Source organism: Herpailurus yagouaroundi, unplaced genomic scaffold (genome assembly GCF_014898765.1).
Source record: "Herpailurus yagouaroundi ecotype Mexico unplaced genomic scaffold, PumYag 161, whole genome shotgun sequence".
Lineage (NCBI taxonomy): Eukaryota > Metazoa > Chordata > Mammalia > Carnivora > Felidae > Herpailurus > Herpailurus yagouaroundi.
Genome location: NW_024412402.1, coordinates 17,610,306 through 17,625,878, shown reverse-complemented (window position 1 = coordinate 17,625,878; position 15,573 = coordinate 17,610,306). Strand labels below are relative to the sequence as shown.

At 44.9% G+C, this 15,573-nt stretch overlaps 1 protein-coding gene across 10 annotated transcripts in view; it reads right to left on the bottom strand.

Annotated features, from left to right (window-relative positions):
* Positions 1-1,257: 1,257 nt before the first annotated feature.
* Positions 1,258-15,573, bottom strand: part of TIRAP (TIR domain containing adaptor protein) — a 16,038-nt gene continuing 1,722 nt past the window's right edge. The window contains exons 1-7 of one of the 10 annotated variants that reach the window (XM_040483487.1): positions 15,536-15,573; positions 7,710-7,769; positions 5,349-5,464; positions 4,990-5,145; positions 2,722-3,323; positions 2,044-2,168; positions 1,258-1,630 (exon numbers count right to left, since the gene is read on the bottom strand). In XM_040483487.1, coding sequence (XP_040339421.1) covers positions 1,543-1,630; positions 2,044-2,168; positions 2,722-3,323; positions 4,990-5,053 — 879 coding nt within the window. In that variant the 5' untranslated portion in view covers positions 5,054-5,145; positions 5,349-5,464; positions 7,710-7,769; positions 15,536-15,573 and the 3' untranslated portion in view covers positions 1,258-1,542. Of the gene's footprint in view, positions 1,631-2,034; positions 2,169-2,721; positions 3,324-4,989; positions 5,146-5,348; positions 5,465-7,709; positions 9,504-15,329; positions 15,466-15,535 lie in introns of those variants that run through there. The other 9 variants (XM_040483488.1, XM_040483482.1, XM_040483485.1 and 6 more) reach the window with 9 other exon arrangements.

Sequence of the window (15,573 nt, the reverse complement as noted above, 5' to 3'; positions counted from 1 at the left end):
ACATTTTTTTGGAAAACTTCTAAAAAGATACATAGTTTGATATGTAGGAATAAAATAATGCCTGGGATTTGCTTCAAAGGGACCTGGTGGGGAGGGACTGAGTGGGGTGATTGTTGGTATCAGCTTAGCTCTGAGTTGGTAATTGTTGAAGCCAGGTGATGGGTATATGGGTATTGGTCAAATTTTTCTCTTCGGTTTATGACATACAAAGAATTTCTCTCTCTCACACACACACACACACACACACACACACACACACACACACACACACACACACACACACACACCAAAACAGTTTAAAAAGAAAAGAATAGGATACCAGTTTTCACCCACCAGGTCAACAAACATTTTCCAATCCGATAATTCTAAGTGTTAGTAAGAACATGAAAAAGTGGGAAATCTCACACACTAATGGTGGGAACATACACTGACACAACCAATTTGGAAGAAAATTTGGCATTTTCTACCGAAACTGAAGATGTGTATTTACTACCCAGCTGTTCCCCATCTAGGCTAAGTCCTAGAAAATCTTGCTCATGGAAACACGCACAAAAATGTTCATAAACTCATTGTTTTTACTAGCAACAAATGGCAAACAACCAAATGTCTGTTTGTAAAGGAATGTGTGGCTAAATCGTGGTATGTTTACATAATAGAACCCTAGTGAAGTTCCTGGTGTTCGTTACATGCATCCACATGGATAAATCTTAACATGGTTAAAAAAAAAAAAAGAATTTGTAGAATACGAACATTATAATACCACTAGATACAGTACAAAACCATGTAAAAGTAAATATGTTCTCAGGGATGTATACGTGAAAAGCTAACAATGATGAATTCAAAATTCAGAAGGGTGATTGCTTCTGATGGGAAAAGGGAGGAGAATGTAATTAAAGGCACAAAGGGAGTACCATAGGGATTGTAAGGTTGGGCTTCTTAAGCTGAGTGGAATATACAGGAGTGTACATTATATTCTTTAGTCTTTTTGTATGTAATAAAATAATGCATAATGAAAATAGAAAATGTTTTCACAACATATACAAATGTCAAATCATGTTTTATACCTGAAACTAATGTTAATATATTAATTATATCTCACATATATATATATACGTATATGTGTGTGTGTGTGTGTGTGTGTGTGTGTGTGTGTGTGTGTGTATATATATATATATATATATATGAATTTTTCCAGTAAAAGGAGGGGACGTGGTAGGGAGAAGTGAGAGAAGTGGCACAAAAGTACACATCAGGGGAATGTATTCGAAATTCATTTCGGTTCAACAACAGACTTATTGAGAACAGGTGAATGAAACCTTGTCCTACAAGGCCCACAGTCATCTGCCGGAAGAAGACAGCTCATCTGTCTCAGTGCAGACGTAAAGAAGCTTGTAAAAGCTTGGCTTCTAGTCAGACCTTTGATGAGGCCCCCATGAGTCAGAGCATCGGTGGGTGGGCTTCTGACCCAGGTGCAGGGTCTGAGCTTCTCCTTGCCTCCACCCCTGCTGCTCCCTGCCACCTCCTGTCTATTCAGAATGGTTTCTAGATGTGTCTTAATGACACGTGCAATAAAAATTCAGGACAGCACTGAATGCATCTTTCGTGTAGATTTCTGAAGTGAACAACGTCCCTGGGAAAGAGAAGGGCAGTAGTGTGAGTGTGAAGGATCGGTACCTGTTGCTTTCTCCTGATGCCAGGCAACTGGGGACACCATCCCCTCTGAAGCATGCGGTGTAGGCTTCTAGCCCACGAATCAGGTAAGTGACCTTTCCAGGGGGAGATGTAGGCATGTGCCGGGGCTTCATGTGTCCAGTTGGGCCGGAGGCAAAACACTGGTGATCATCGTGGTATCAGCACCTCCCACCACCTACAATTTCTGGCTTCCCCATGGCCTTCCTGGGGAGTCCCCAGTTTCCTCATGCCTTCCTCGGGGGGAGTCCCCAGCTTCCCCATGGCCTTCGTGGGGGAGTCCCCGGTAATGGGTGCCTGATGGGCAATCTGAGCCCAGGATCACATACAAAGTGCTACAGACTGGTTCCTTACACCTCGTCACAGCTGCCGAAATCCAAGACCCTGTGAGACCCTGGGCTCTCTAACTCGATTTTGCGGCTTTGCTCCAACTTTCTGGGTCCCATGGTGATAGAAGTGTCAGCTGATGGTCTGCAGATCTGAAAGAGACCAAACAGAATGGCAGGGCTTGTCACCCTTCCCAGACCCCAGCATCTGCTTCCCGCAGTGGGTCCTGCCACTTCTACCTTTTATCTATTTCACTTTCCAAACCCACCGTAATAGCAAGTCCCCACCCCCAGATACACAATTCTTTCCTATTATTTTGTACCACTGGCCCTCCTGGCATTTTCCTGGGCCTGGGGGAACATCTCCAACGTGACTTCAGAGAGAGAAACCATTAATACCTACTACTATTAATACCTATAATGATAATGGCTATTTTCTGAAGACTTGACAGGTGCTAGGCCCTGCCCGTTATGAGTACTTTACATGTGCCAGGCCATAGTCTGAACACTTGTTTAGTATATATACTCCTTTAGGTATATACTGTCCTCACTTTACCAGTGGGGAAACCCAAGTACAGAGGACTTGGAATAACTTCCAGCCTTTTCCAGAGCCTGCATCTTGAGCTACTGGGCTACAGTGACTGTCTCCTAAAAGCCGAAGTCGATCAGATGCTGTGGCCGAAGCCACCTTCCCATTCTCCCTTACCCCTAATAGCTTACAACGCATGACAGCTTCCTTGACTTGGCGAAAGCCACCGTCGGGGCCCCGGCCGTCCACGAAGTACATGAACCGGAGCTCAGCGGGGTAGGCAGCTCTGGCGAGGCCTGACATCAGGGGGATGGTGCGGCCCTCCGCCCCTGGAGCCTCACTCAGGGCCTGCAGCATCTGGTACTTGCACCACGGGTCCTGCAGGAAGCCTGGGGTGATGAGCAGCACGCGGCAGTGACTGTTGCTCAGTGCCTGGCACAGCTCGGACACGATGGCGCCGCCTGGGGTTGCATCCCGCAGCTGCAGGAAGCAGCGCAGGCTGGCGGTGCTGCCTTCCAGGTAGGAGACCAGCTCCTGGGCGGCTGCCAGGTCCTCCTCGCTGTGGCACACACAGACATCGTAGTCCTTGCTCCAGCGGCCGCTGCTGCCGCTGCTGCTGTCGCTGCTGCTGGCGACCACGTGTGTTGGAGACGAGGTTGAGCTGAGGCCCAGGCGTGGGGGGTGGTCCTGGGAGCTCGGCTGTGAGACGTCACTGGAGGGGCCGTCTGAGGATTCCAGTATCTTCTTGGGCTTCTTCGACAGGGCCTGCCTGAACCAGTCTGTGGGGAGAGAAACACCACTCAGGCTTGGTATTCTCACCAGGCTGCCCTGGACAGAGCCCAGCCCAGCACCCTGCTCTGGCCACCGTGCCACATTGCTCTCAGAGACCTACTGCTCTATTTCGTACATCCTGCAGGACTGGCTTTAAGGTCCCATTATCTTCAAACGTTTTGGAAGTCACGAAAACTCTGGCTCTTTTATAAGTCATGAGAATGTAATGAACGGCATGCCGACTAGTGAATAATACTGTCTTCCGTATTTGAAAGTTGCCAAGAGAGGAAACCTTAAAAGTTCTCATCACAAGAAGAAAAGTTCTGTAATTATCACTGGTAATGGATGTTAACGAGACTTCTGGTGATCGTTTCGCAATATGTACAAATATTGAATCATTATGTTGTATACTTGAAACTAATATAATGTATGTTAATTATACTTCAATAACCAAATTTAAAAAAATCCTTTGTATAACAACAATATGAAAATTAAAAAGGGAAAGGAAATAACTCTGACTGTTTCACCCACCTGATTAGGAAAGATGGCTTTGCCCTATTCCAGGCCCTTCGATTTCTGGTACCCTCCACTTACGCTACCCAGAACTTCCCGCTAGCGCTGACTAGCCAACCGTCTGCTGCTAGTCTGTAAGTAGAGCTGTGTTAAGCTGGGAAGAATCAATCAGTTCCCAAACCCACTCTCTGCACTGAGGGGAGGTGGATTTAGATTAAGGTGGGCAACCCATTATGGGAGGGAAAGAGGGGAGGGATTGGCATCTGTCTGGCCCGGAGGAATCCCAGAGTGTTGTTGCTAAGTGGTAAAACAAAAGCATGGGAGAGGATTACTACTCAGAGCTCCTAAAGAGCAGAGAGCTTAGTGATTCACAACCTACACTTCAGAGCCAGGCGTAGATTTGATTGTGGACCTACTGCTTGCTTTCTACATGACCCTACGCAAGTCAGTCTCTGTCTCCATTTCCTCACCTGGAAAATGGGTTCATTTTAATTGCTGTTGAAGATTAATGAAGATAATGCCGTGTCTGGGATATTGTAAGTATTCCATAATGATTTCAGCTCAGCTTCTCCAGACTCTTTAAAAAAAATTATTTTTTAATGTTTGTTTATTTTCGAGAGACAGAGCAAGAGCAGGGAAGGGACAGAGAGAGCAGGAGACACAGAATCTGAAGCAAGCTCCAGGCTCCGGGCTGTGGCCCGACGTGGGGCTCAAACTTGCAAACTGCGAGATCATGACCTAAGCCGAAGGGAGACGCTCAACCGACTGAGCCACCCAGGCGCCCCTCCAGCTTTTCATAGGGACAGAAAGTTTAATGTTCTGGAGATTTGTTTTCTCACTCTGCCTGGCTCCTTCTTCTGATAGGTTCTGAAAGACTTAGATGACAGAAACATGATGCTAGGTGCTCAGCACAATGGTTTCCAGGCTAGGAAATGAGCCCAGCACGCGTGCAAAAGCTGTGAGCCCATAGGACTGAATGTTCTATGATGCGTGCCTCTCTCCTCACTCACCACAAAGCTTCTGGGCTCTGAGGTCAAGGCAGGAGGCCTCTATCTTCAGCCTCCCTAGCATTTCCTGCTGCATTTGGCCCAGGCAGCCTTCCACCTCGCTAACACTCATAGCTGTGAACAAGAACACAATTAGGAGTCTATTTCCACTCACCAGCCATCTTGCCCAGAGGCTTCCTGGACCGGGAGCGAGGAGCTGAGGAGGTTGATGATGCCATAGTGTTGGGCTCAAAACTAACCCCATGAGACCAGGCATTGGTAAAGTGGGAGAAGGGAGGGGACTCAGTCTTGATCTTATGGAACAGCCATCCTATAAGAGACAGAGAGAGAGGATCACAAAAACTGGTCTTACCTTACTCCTAGTCCCAGCGTGTGGGCTCTAGATGTTCTCTCCTAATGCCCGACAGAGGCTCAATCTCTCTAGCCCTCATCCCTATCCCTTATCCACCACTGTGACTGGAGCTGGCTTCCAAAAAAAAAAACCCAGATCTGTGTGATGTGGTGAGACTTAACAGAGTAAGGAGTTCAGCATGACCAGTTGAGGGATTGTCCTGTGCTGCCTCTGGCCAGGAGCACCCTGGGGATGTGGGGAAGGGTGGCTGGCACGAAGCCGCCATGGTAAGGACTTCCTGTGTTGGAAGAGCGGGGAAAGATGGCCTGGGAGGAGGAGGACCCTGGGCTCATAGGAACACATAACTCTCAGGTCATCCTAAATACCCCAGAAATCAACCTGAAGACTGGCAGAGCAAACTCCACAACTAAAGGGGGAGAAAAGGCCACAAGAAGAAGGTAGGAAGCATGGAGATGTGGTTTGGGGTGGGAGGGAAGGGATCCTGGCTGCTGCAGAGGGGAGGGAGCTGCAGTCACGGAGAACCGTGTGAGAGAGAGAAGTTCTAGGAGATGAGTGTCAGGAGACAAGTTGAACGTTTCCCCAAAGCCATTGGCTACTGAAGCAAGAGGAGCTGAATTTCATGAGATTTTGCAACCAGCAGGGCTTTAAGGCTGGAGTTGTAAAGGTTGGAGGGCTTGGCTGGGATAGAGCCAGAGGGCGCTGCCCTGCTCCCAGTGGGCAAGTAAGCAGGAGAGCAATAGGGAAAAGTGATCTGAAGAGGGCCTGGGGCACACAAGAGAGATCATTGCTCTTCTCCTGAGAGGCAGTTCACAGAGAACTTTCCTGGAACAAAGGAGCCAGCCAGCACCATTTCCCTCCTCCTCCCTCCTCCCCCTTACCTCAGCGTAAACAGGGAACCACTGGGGGAGGCAGCCCAGAGGGACACTGGCTGCCTAACCTGCTTATGCCTAGCCCCGCTCTCCTGCTCCTCCCTTGCTGTCTGGTGGGACTGCCCCACTCCAGCAAGCATGACTCAGTCCCAGCACAGGGGGCAGAGGGCCCCTGTCCCAGAAGACCACCACAAACCCTTGCCCACACCACATCTCCTGACCAGAGAGTTCTGCCGGGCTTCTTCGGCTCTATTAGAAGTAGTATCAGGTCTCATTTAACAAGCAGACCTAGTTAAAACTTACCATGCTCAGATCAGGACCAAACACTGCCCACTGCAGGCAAGGAGAGCTTCTGCAGACAACTGGCTTGAAGGACAGAGCAGCCAAAACACAGCAGCAGAGTGCATGTAGCACACACCAGAGACCCTCCCTGAAGCCCCAGGCCCTGGGCACTCCATGACCTCTTCTACACAAGGCCATTGCTTTCAGGAGCAGCAGACATAACCTGCTCTTCTAACACAGAGAAGAAGGCAGAGACTTAGACAAAATGTGAAAATGGAGGAATTTATCCCCAATGAAAGAACAAAATAAGGCCAGAGCCAGAAATCTAAGAAAAACAGGTATAAGTAACCTGTTTAATGGGGAATTTAAAGTAATGCTCATAAGAGTGCTTGGTAGACTTGAGGAGAAAATGGAAAACTTCAAGGAGACCCTTACCACAGAGAGAAGAGAGTTAAAAAAGAATCAGATATTTTAAAAAGTGCAATAAATGAGATTGAAAACACGCTTGATGCAATGAACGGCAGAATGGAAGAAGCAAAAGAACAAACTAGTGACCTAGAAGATAAAGTAGTAGAAAGTAATCAGCTGAACACAAGAGAGAGAAGGATTATGCAAAACAAGAACAGACTTAGGGATCTCAGTGACTTCATCAAACATAATAACATTCATATAATAGGGATCCCAGAGGGAGAAGAGAGAGAAAAGGAAGCAGAAAATATATTTGAAGAAATAGTAGCTGAAAACTTCCCTCATCTGGAGCAGGAAACAGATATCCATATCCAGGAGGCAGAGAGAATCCCCAACAAAATCAACCAAGGCATGTTGTAATTAAACTGGCAAAATATAGCAATAAGGAAAAAATCTTAAAAGCAGCAAGACCAAAGAAGATGGTTACTTATAAGGGAAAACCCATAAGGCTAGCAGCAGATTTTTCAGCACAAACTCTGCAAGCCAGAAGGTATGATATATTCAAAGAGCTGAGTGGGAAAAATCTGCAGCCAAGCATACTCTATCCAGCAAGGCTAACATTCAAAATAGAAGGAGAAGTAAGTTTTACAAACAAGAACTTCCTGTGCCAGTGCTGAAATGGGAGAAGGACAGGTGCTATTTGGACAAGTAATTATGCATCCAGGCAGGCAGATGCTGAAGAGCAGAGAAAGAGCACATGCAAGAAACCTTGGGAGACTTTTCCGCCAGTCTGCCTTCCCTTGAATGACTCCCTCCTTCCACCTATCCATCCAAACACCCATGCCTCCTTCTCTCCCCCCTGCTTCCTCCCTGCTTCCTCCCCGCTGCTTCCCCACTCCCTGAGCTAGTGTGGCATAGTGGTGAAGTCTACAGACTCTGCAGGTAGAGTGCCTGGATGCTTACCTCTTATTAACTGTGGCCTTTGGCAAGATACTTAATCTTGCTAAGCTTCGGCTTCTCCATCTGTGAAATGAAAAGAAAACTAGAACTGCTCAGCTTTATTGTGAAGACCACATGAGACAATTTATGTAAAGTGCTAATGGTTCATGGCATAGAATGTTCAGAAAATAGTGTGGGTTAGCATGTATTTAAAACAATCTAGATATTGGAGGGATACATGATGTTCACAGTTTAGAAGACTTAGTAATGTAATCAATTTTCCCCAAACTAATCTTAAGATCAGTGTTATCCAAATTCTGGAATTTGCAGCAGGGAGTGGGGGAGGGGGGTGTGGGACTGTCAGTCTGCTTCTAAATTTAAAGGGATATGCAAAGGATTTATAACCTCTTCAATGTTTCCTGGGATTGTCAAAAAAGCAGAGGCTTGCTTTCTCACTCCAACCTATCTGCAGAGGTCAAAACAGACTCCTGGGAAATCAAAGAGAACTTGTCCTATGAAACACAAAGTAGAAGATAAGTTTCCCAATTGAACGGATGTTATTCAATATTGAGGATGATGCTCTGTTCCTTGCTAAATGCTGAACACCTTTATGCCAAGCCAATGACTATCAGACAAGATACTGATGATTCATGAAACTGTATCAAAGTTCAAAAAAGAGAGGGAGAACTTAAACGCCTGCGGCAAGAGGGGCAGAAAGAAGAAGTGGAATGGGCACAGGAACCAGAGACATACCGAAAGAGAAGAGCAGTTGGCTGCTAAGCTAGCCAAGGGGACACAAAAAAGGTGAAGTCTGGCATGTATATGTGGTTCTTTTGCTACCTCATATTCTTTGGATTTCAGAGAGCCTCAGTGGTGCACTGAGGTTAAGGCAGTGCCTGATGGCCACTGATTTTGAAGTCCTTTTCCAGGTCTGGGGTTGCTGTCCCGCAACATCTTCATTTCAACCAATCCAGATGTCCTTTCTCTCCCGCAGTAGTAGACAAAATGTCTCTGGGCTTTTATATCATTTCAACAGTTTGTCAATTTTGTTTTAATTTTAAAATTCATTATGTGGCCTCGATAGACTTGTAAACTAGAGAATCATTTGATATTTTTAGTGATAGCTTAAAGGTTAGAAATTAACATAATGCTTTAATCTTAACACATGTAGATCTAAAAGTTTCAGTTTCTCATGTTATGACATGACTTGGCCATACATGCTGATTTTTGGTAATTGCCTTTTTTTCATTGCTTGGTTAAGAAATCCAATTGCCCAACCGCATATGCCACTGTAAGTGGGTTGGTACAAGCCCTTTGACTAACGTTATGGACAAGTTTAAACACAGGAAATAACAGCATCTTTGACACAGGATAATTCAGCAAGATGGCAGACAAGTTCCCTTAACCCTACACACTGTCTACTTCCTGGAATCTAACTCCCCACTACACCTTTCTTGTTATCTTTCAGTTCTTGTGCAGCTGAAGTGGTGAGGCTATCACACTTAAATATGCTTTAATCTTTACAAGATTTAGTACTAGTAATATATATTGAGATAGAGGAGACATCGTTGTCAAACAGATGAGCAGATAACGAACCCAAATCTCCAAAAGGAGGGTCTAATCACTAGCTCTGTCTGTTTAGGGACTGGTTGTATTGTCTTACATGTAGTCACTTTCCCTTGTGCTTTTTACAAAATTCACAAAAGGATAGACACCTAAGTACCTACCTTGTAGATAATTACAAAGTCTTGATAAAAAAAAAATTAGTGAAAACTTCTTTTAAAAAAGCAACGGTATTATATCTTTAGTGGTTTTTATTTTTATTTTTTTAAGTTTATTTATTTATTTTGAGAGAGCGTATGAGCAAGGGGGAAGCAGAGAGAGAGGGAGGGAGGGAGAGAGGGAATCCCAAGCAGGCTCCACACTGGCCATGCAGAGCCTGATGCAGGGCCTGAACTCAACAAAAAACCATGAGCTCATGACGGGAGCTGAGGTCAAGAGTTGGATGCTTAACCGACTGAGCCATCCAGCCCCCCTTCCCTTTAGTGTTTCTTAGAATCCTTTTGCAACGTTATATGTAGAATGTGTTATGTGAGGAAAAATATGAAGTTTCACTGTACAAAATACAAAGTGTATTAAGTATTATCCAATACCCTATTGGGTCTCCAATATCTATTGGTATAGGGAATGTACTGAAACATAGGAAGACATATGATTACGATATGTATCTTACATTTCTGTTAGGCTGGACTCACTTTCTATGGTGGACAGGATAATGGTCCCTGAAAGATGTCCACATCCGAGTCCTTAGAATCAGGGAATATGCTACCTTACATGGCAAAAATAGATTTTGCAGATTAGATTAAGGATCTTGAGGGGTGCCTGGGTGGCTCAGTTGGTTATGCATCTGACTCTTGATTTTAGCTCAAGTCATGATCTCCGTTGGTGAGATCAGAGCCCTGCATTGGGCTCTGTGCTAATGGTGCAGAGCCTACTTGGGATTCTCTCTCTCTGCCCCTCCCTTGCTTGCTCCCTCTCTCTCTCTCTCTCTCTTTCTCTCTCTCTCTCTCCCCCCCTCTCTCTTTCAAAATAAATAAATAAACATTAAAAAAAAAAGGATCTTGAGATGTTAAGAGTATCCTGGATGACCCTAGAGGGGAAGGCTGAATGTTATCACAAGGGTCCTTATAAGAGGAAGGCAGGAGTGGGGGGAGGGTTAGAGGAGAAGTGACAACAGACGCAGAGGTCTGTGTGACATGGGGCCATGGGCGGAGAATGCAGGCAGCCTTTAGAAGTGGAAAAGGCAAGTACATGGATTTTTCTCTAGAGCCTCCAGAAGAACATAGCCCTGCCGATCCATTTTAGACTTCTGATTGCCGCCACTGTAAGCTAATAAATGTATGTTGTATTAAGTCACTACGTTTTTGGTGATTTGTTACAGAGCAGTTGGAAACTACTGCACTATCCTTGATTGTATGTCAGGCCGTGAATGGAGCAAGCGTCGAATCTTAAGACTGGTCTGTTTAAAGGTTTAAATTGTTTGAGTTTTTCACTTCTTTGATGAATAAATTATCATCACATTTCACTTGATTTGGACTTTAAATAAAGAATATCAGTTTCAAAGGCTAAGTTTGCTTCTCAAACATTTGCTAAAACACTTGTCGGGCAGGATTTGTTAGGACTTAAAGGACACTGTCACTTAAAAGTGCTCAATTTAACAGGGCACCTGGGTGGCTCAGTCGGTTGAGCAACTAACTCTTGATTTTGCCTCAGGTCATGATCCCACTTAAACACACACACACACGTATGTGTGTTGAGCCCCATGTCAAGCCCCACGTCGAGCCCACATCAGTCTCTGCGCTACACGTGGAGCCTGCTTAAGATTCTGTCCCTCTCCTCCTTCCCTGCTTGTACTCTCTCTCTAAAAAGAAACAAAAACAATAAAGTGCTCAACTAAATTGTTAATAGCTTGATAGACACAATATTGTGTTTCTCAGAGTGATTTATAGAGCAGTTACTTTATATATGATGTGTACTGTCTGTATATGCATTTATAAGTATATATACACACTACGTATATTTACCATATAAGATGTGTACATGTGAGGTGCCTGGCTGGCTCAGTCCGTAGAGCGTACAGCTCTTAATCTTGGGGTCATTGGGTGTAGAGCCCCACATTGGGTGTAGAGATTACTTTAAAAAAATATATTTAAAAATATGTACACGTGAATGTAGCATGTATATGAATATTGTGTCATACTTATGTATGTGCATACGTGTGCGTGTTTAATCGTAACTTAGCAGACTAGAGAGAGACTCCCATTCTGACTTTGAAGAATTTACCAGGAAATTGCAGGCAGCCTCTAGAAGCTGAGTGATCTCTACAATTAACCTCTAGAAGAGAAGTGATCTCCAGGTGACAGCCAGCAAGAAAACCTTAGACCCGCAGTCTTAGAACCGCAAGGAGATGAATTCTGCCAACAAAGAACAACCTGAGGGAGCTTGGTAGTGGATCTTTCCCCATTTGAATCCCCAGTGGCACTGTGGCCCCAGCTAAAACCTGGAGGTAAGGCAGGTGAGACCCCAGCAGAAGAATCAGCCAAGACTTGCCTGGGCCCTTGACCCACAGAAACTACCAGATAATAAATAAGTGTTGGTTTAAAATGCTGAACTTGTAATAATTTGTTACCCAGCCCAGAAAACAAATACAATGATGGTTTAAAATGCCAGTTCCTGTGCCCCACCCCAAATCTACTGAATTAGATCTCTGGGTGTAAAACTTGGGAAACTGGTTTTTAAACAGTAACTTCGGAAGACTTGAAAAATGCCAAAAAAGTACATACATGCGCACGTGTGTGTGCATTTAAAAGCACCTGTTTTTTAAAATTTAATTATAAGTCAAAAGTATTCTAACTGGTTATTCAAATCTAAAACTTTAGCTGAAGTTCAGCCACGTGGGAACATATCTTACTGATCAAACATGAGTGGGAAACATAATAATGTCTTTTGCAAAAAGTAGCAACTCGGTTTTGGGAAAACACCAGTTTCTTAGTTTTAAAAAATTCTCTTTGTTTTGAAACTATATCATATAGGTACTAAAGCCCACTTTAACTAAAATAAGGTGAATTTATTTTGTATTTACTTTGCTGTAGATCTGATGTAAATATGCAGGCATTGAATGTAACATAGATTGTGTCAGCAGTAAATCGGTGGATGGATACAGTTTACAAATTATGCCAATTACATACCCTTTTACATTAGTACTCTATTGAGCTTACAAAATGACTGCTTTTTATATATTTCTTAAAAAGGCTTTGGGAGGAGTAGTTAAATAAAAAATACCTAAGATCTTAAAGAAGAGCAATGCTGAGAGCTTCCACCACCAGAGTAATAGAGATTATAAAGCAACCATTAAGGCAGCGTGCTAATGTGCACAAGGACAGGCAGACGATGGAAGAACAGGGTGTCCAGAAACAGACCCACATCTCTACCGTCTCCTGATTTATGACAAGGCTGACACCGCCATGCAGTGGGGAAAATTGTCTTTTTAACAGATGGTGCTGCATCAATTTTGATAGCCTTGTAGAAAAAAATAAATTTGACCCTATTTCACAGCACACAAAAAAACTTAATTTCAAGTAGATAGAAGTGAGAATAACCATAAAACTTTCAGAGGAGAATATAGGAAATTATCTTCCTGACTTCTTCTGATTTATTTAAAATTGTCATGGGGGCAGCTGGGTGGCTCAGTCAGTTGAGCGTCCGACTTTGGCTCAAGTCATGATCTCACAGTTCGTGAGTTCGAGCCCTGCATCAGGCTCTCTGCTGGCATGAAGAGCTCGCTTTGGATCCTCTGTCTCTCCCGCTCTCTGCCCCTCCTCCACAAGCTCTCTCTGTCTCTCTCTCAAAAATAAATAAAAAAAAAATTGAGATATAATTGACATATAACATAATAGTTTCAGATGCACAACATGATGATCCAACGTATGTATATATTATGAAATGGTCACCGCAATAAATCTAGCTAACATCCATCACTACATAATTACACACTTTTTTCTTGTAACGAGAATAAATCCACTCTCTTAGCAACCTTCAAATATGCAATAGTTTTTTTGACTCTAGTAACTATGGTGTAAATTTACATCCCCAGGATTTATTTATTTTATAACTGAGTTTGTACCTTCTGACTACCCTCACTCATTCTTCCCACCCACCACCCCTTGGGTAAGTAAAGAGTTTTTCAACTGGCCATAAATAATACAACCATCCAGAAAAAAAAAAAAAAAAGATACACTGGGCAACATTAAACTGAACTTCTGTTCATCAAAAGATATCATTAAAAGAGTGAAAAGGCAACCTCCTGAGAGAGAGAGAAGATATTTTAAAAATACATATGCCATAGGGGCGCCTAAGTGGCTCAGTCGGTTAAGCATCCGACTTCAGCTCAGGTCATGATCTCACGGTTCGTGAGTTCGAGCCCCGTGTCGGGCTGTGGGCTGACAGCTCAGAGCCTGGAGCCCACTTCAGATTCTGTGTCTCCCTCTGTCTGCCCCTCCGCTGCTTGCACTCTGTCTCTCGCATTGTCTCAAAAATAAATAAACATTAAAAAAGCACATATGCCATAAATATTTCATATCCAGAATATTTAAGAAGTCTTACAAACTAGGAAGAAACAGAGACAATCTACTGACAAAATGCGTAGAAGAATTGAACACTTTGCAAAAAGGCTATCCAAATGCCCAGCAGACACATGAAAAGATGCAGATTCATTAGTCATAAGAGGAATGCAAATTAATACCTCAGTGCAACACCACGGCCCATGCACTGAGCAGAGTGGCTACAATGAAAAAGAGGGACCATATCGCGTATTGGTGAAGGTGTGGAGGAATAGGAACTCACACTGCAGATGGGAGTGTAAATTCGTACAACCACTTTGGAAAACCATTTGGCACGAAACTATGCTAAAGCTGAACACACCCAGCAATTCCACACTTAAGAACATTCCTATCAGAACTGCTTATGTTCACCTGAAGTACGAGAATGCCTCGTGGCACTATTTCAAAAAATAAAAAAAAACAACCCGAACGGGAAACAACCCGTGTCCGTCCATCCAAGTGTCCAGCAGAAAGTAGAAATAAATTGTGCTCTCTCTGTACAGTGCAAAATTATGCATCAGTTGAGAGTAAATGAATTACTGCTAAATGCAACACGGCTGCATCTCACATACTGTCCACGTGTCAAAAGTTCAAAACCAAGTAAAACGATTTTATGATGTGAGAAGCCAGGATAATAGTTGCCCTTAGACGAAAGTAGCCGTGGGAAGTGGACATTGAGGGCTTCTGGAGTGCTAGTGGTATTTTATTTATTCTGGATGCAGGTTGCACAGGAAATCCACTGTGTGAAAACTGGGTAAGCTGTAAGGTCGCGCTGCAATATATATTTTTTTAAGTTAAAAAACAAACAAACCAACAACAAACCGGGCGCCTGGTGGCTCAGTCGGTAAAGCCGTTAAGTGTCTGACTTCTGTTGTCAGCACAGAGCCCGCTTCTGATCCCCTGACCCTTTCAGTCTCTGCCCCTCCCCTTCTCAGAAATAAACAAACATTAAAAAATAATAATGCTTAAAACACAAACAACCAAACTAGATGCGACTCTCTCCGACAGCCAGTGAATCGTGACCCTAGGTGCCCCCCAGCTTAGGTGTCCTAGCTACCAGAGTACTCCGGGCTGCCCCTCTCTCTCGGTGGCACTTAGCAGGGCGAGTTGTAATTTCTAATTTACCCGTCTCCAGGGAGACGACAGGGCTGAACCTTTCCTGTCCAATGCTGTCACTCCATCCCTGCACAGGTATCCCAGTCCTTGACAGATGTTCATGAAAGGCCTCCGTAGGTCATGAACCCTAACTAAAGCCATCTCCTCGCTGAACACCCACACACAGACCCATCAGAAGAGCAAAGAAGGATGCGAGGAGACCGTGGTAGAGACCCTCTCTCTACAGTTAAAGATGGAAACAACCTGACCGAGCCGGGCTGTTCAACACAAACTAAAGGGCGCGGGGGTGGGGGTGGGGGTGGGGGGAGGTTCCCTGCACGAGCTCCTTTGCGACGGGGAAGGTGACAACTTTCTCGGAGAGCCTGCTCACCCAGTTTCCGTATTCGGGGTGCTGGAAGCAGCCAGGAAAAGGGGGCAGGAGAGAGGAAAGCGGCGTCCCGGCCAAGGGACAGGGACAGGGCCGGTCCCGGCGCAGGGGCCCCCGCAGTCCCCGGGGACCCTCCTCCGCCCCGCCCACCACCCGCGGTGACCCCCACCCGGCGCCGCCCCCGTCCCCGCGTCCCCGCGAGCGCTCACCAGCGCGTGGGTGGCGGCGACCCCGCCGCGGTGCTGGC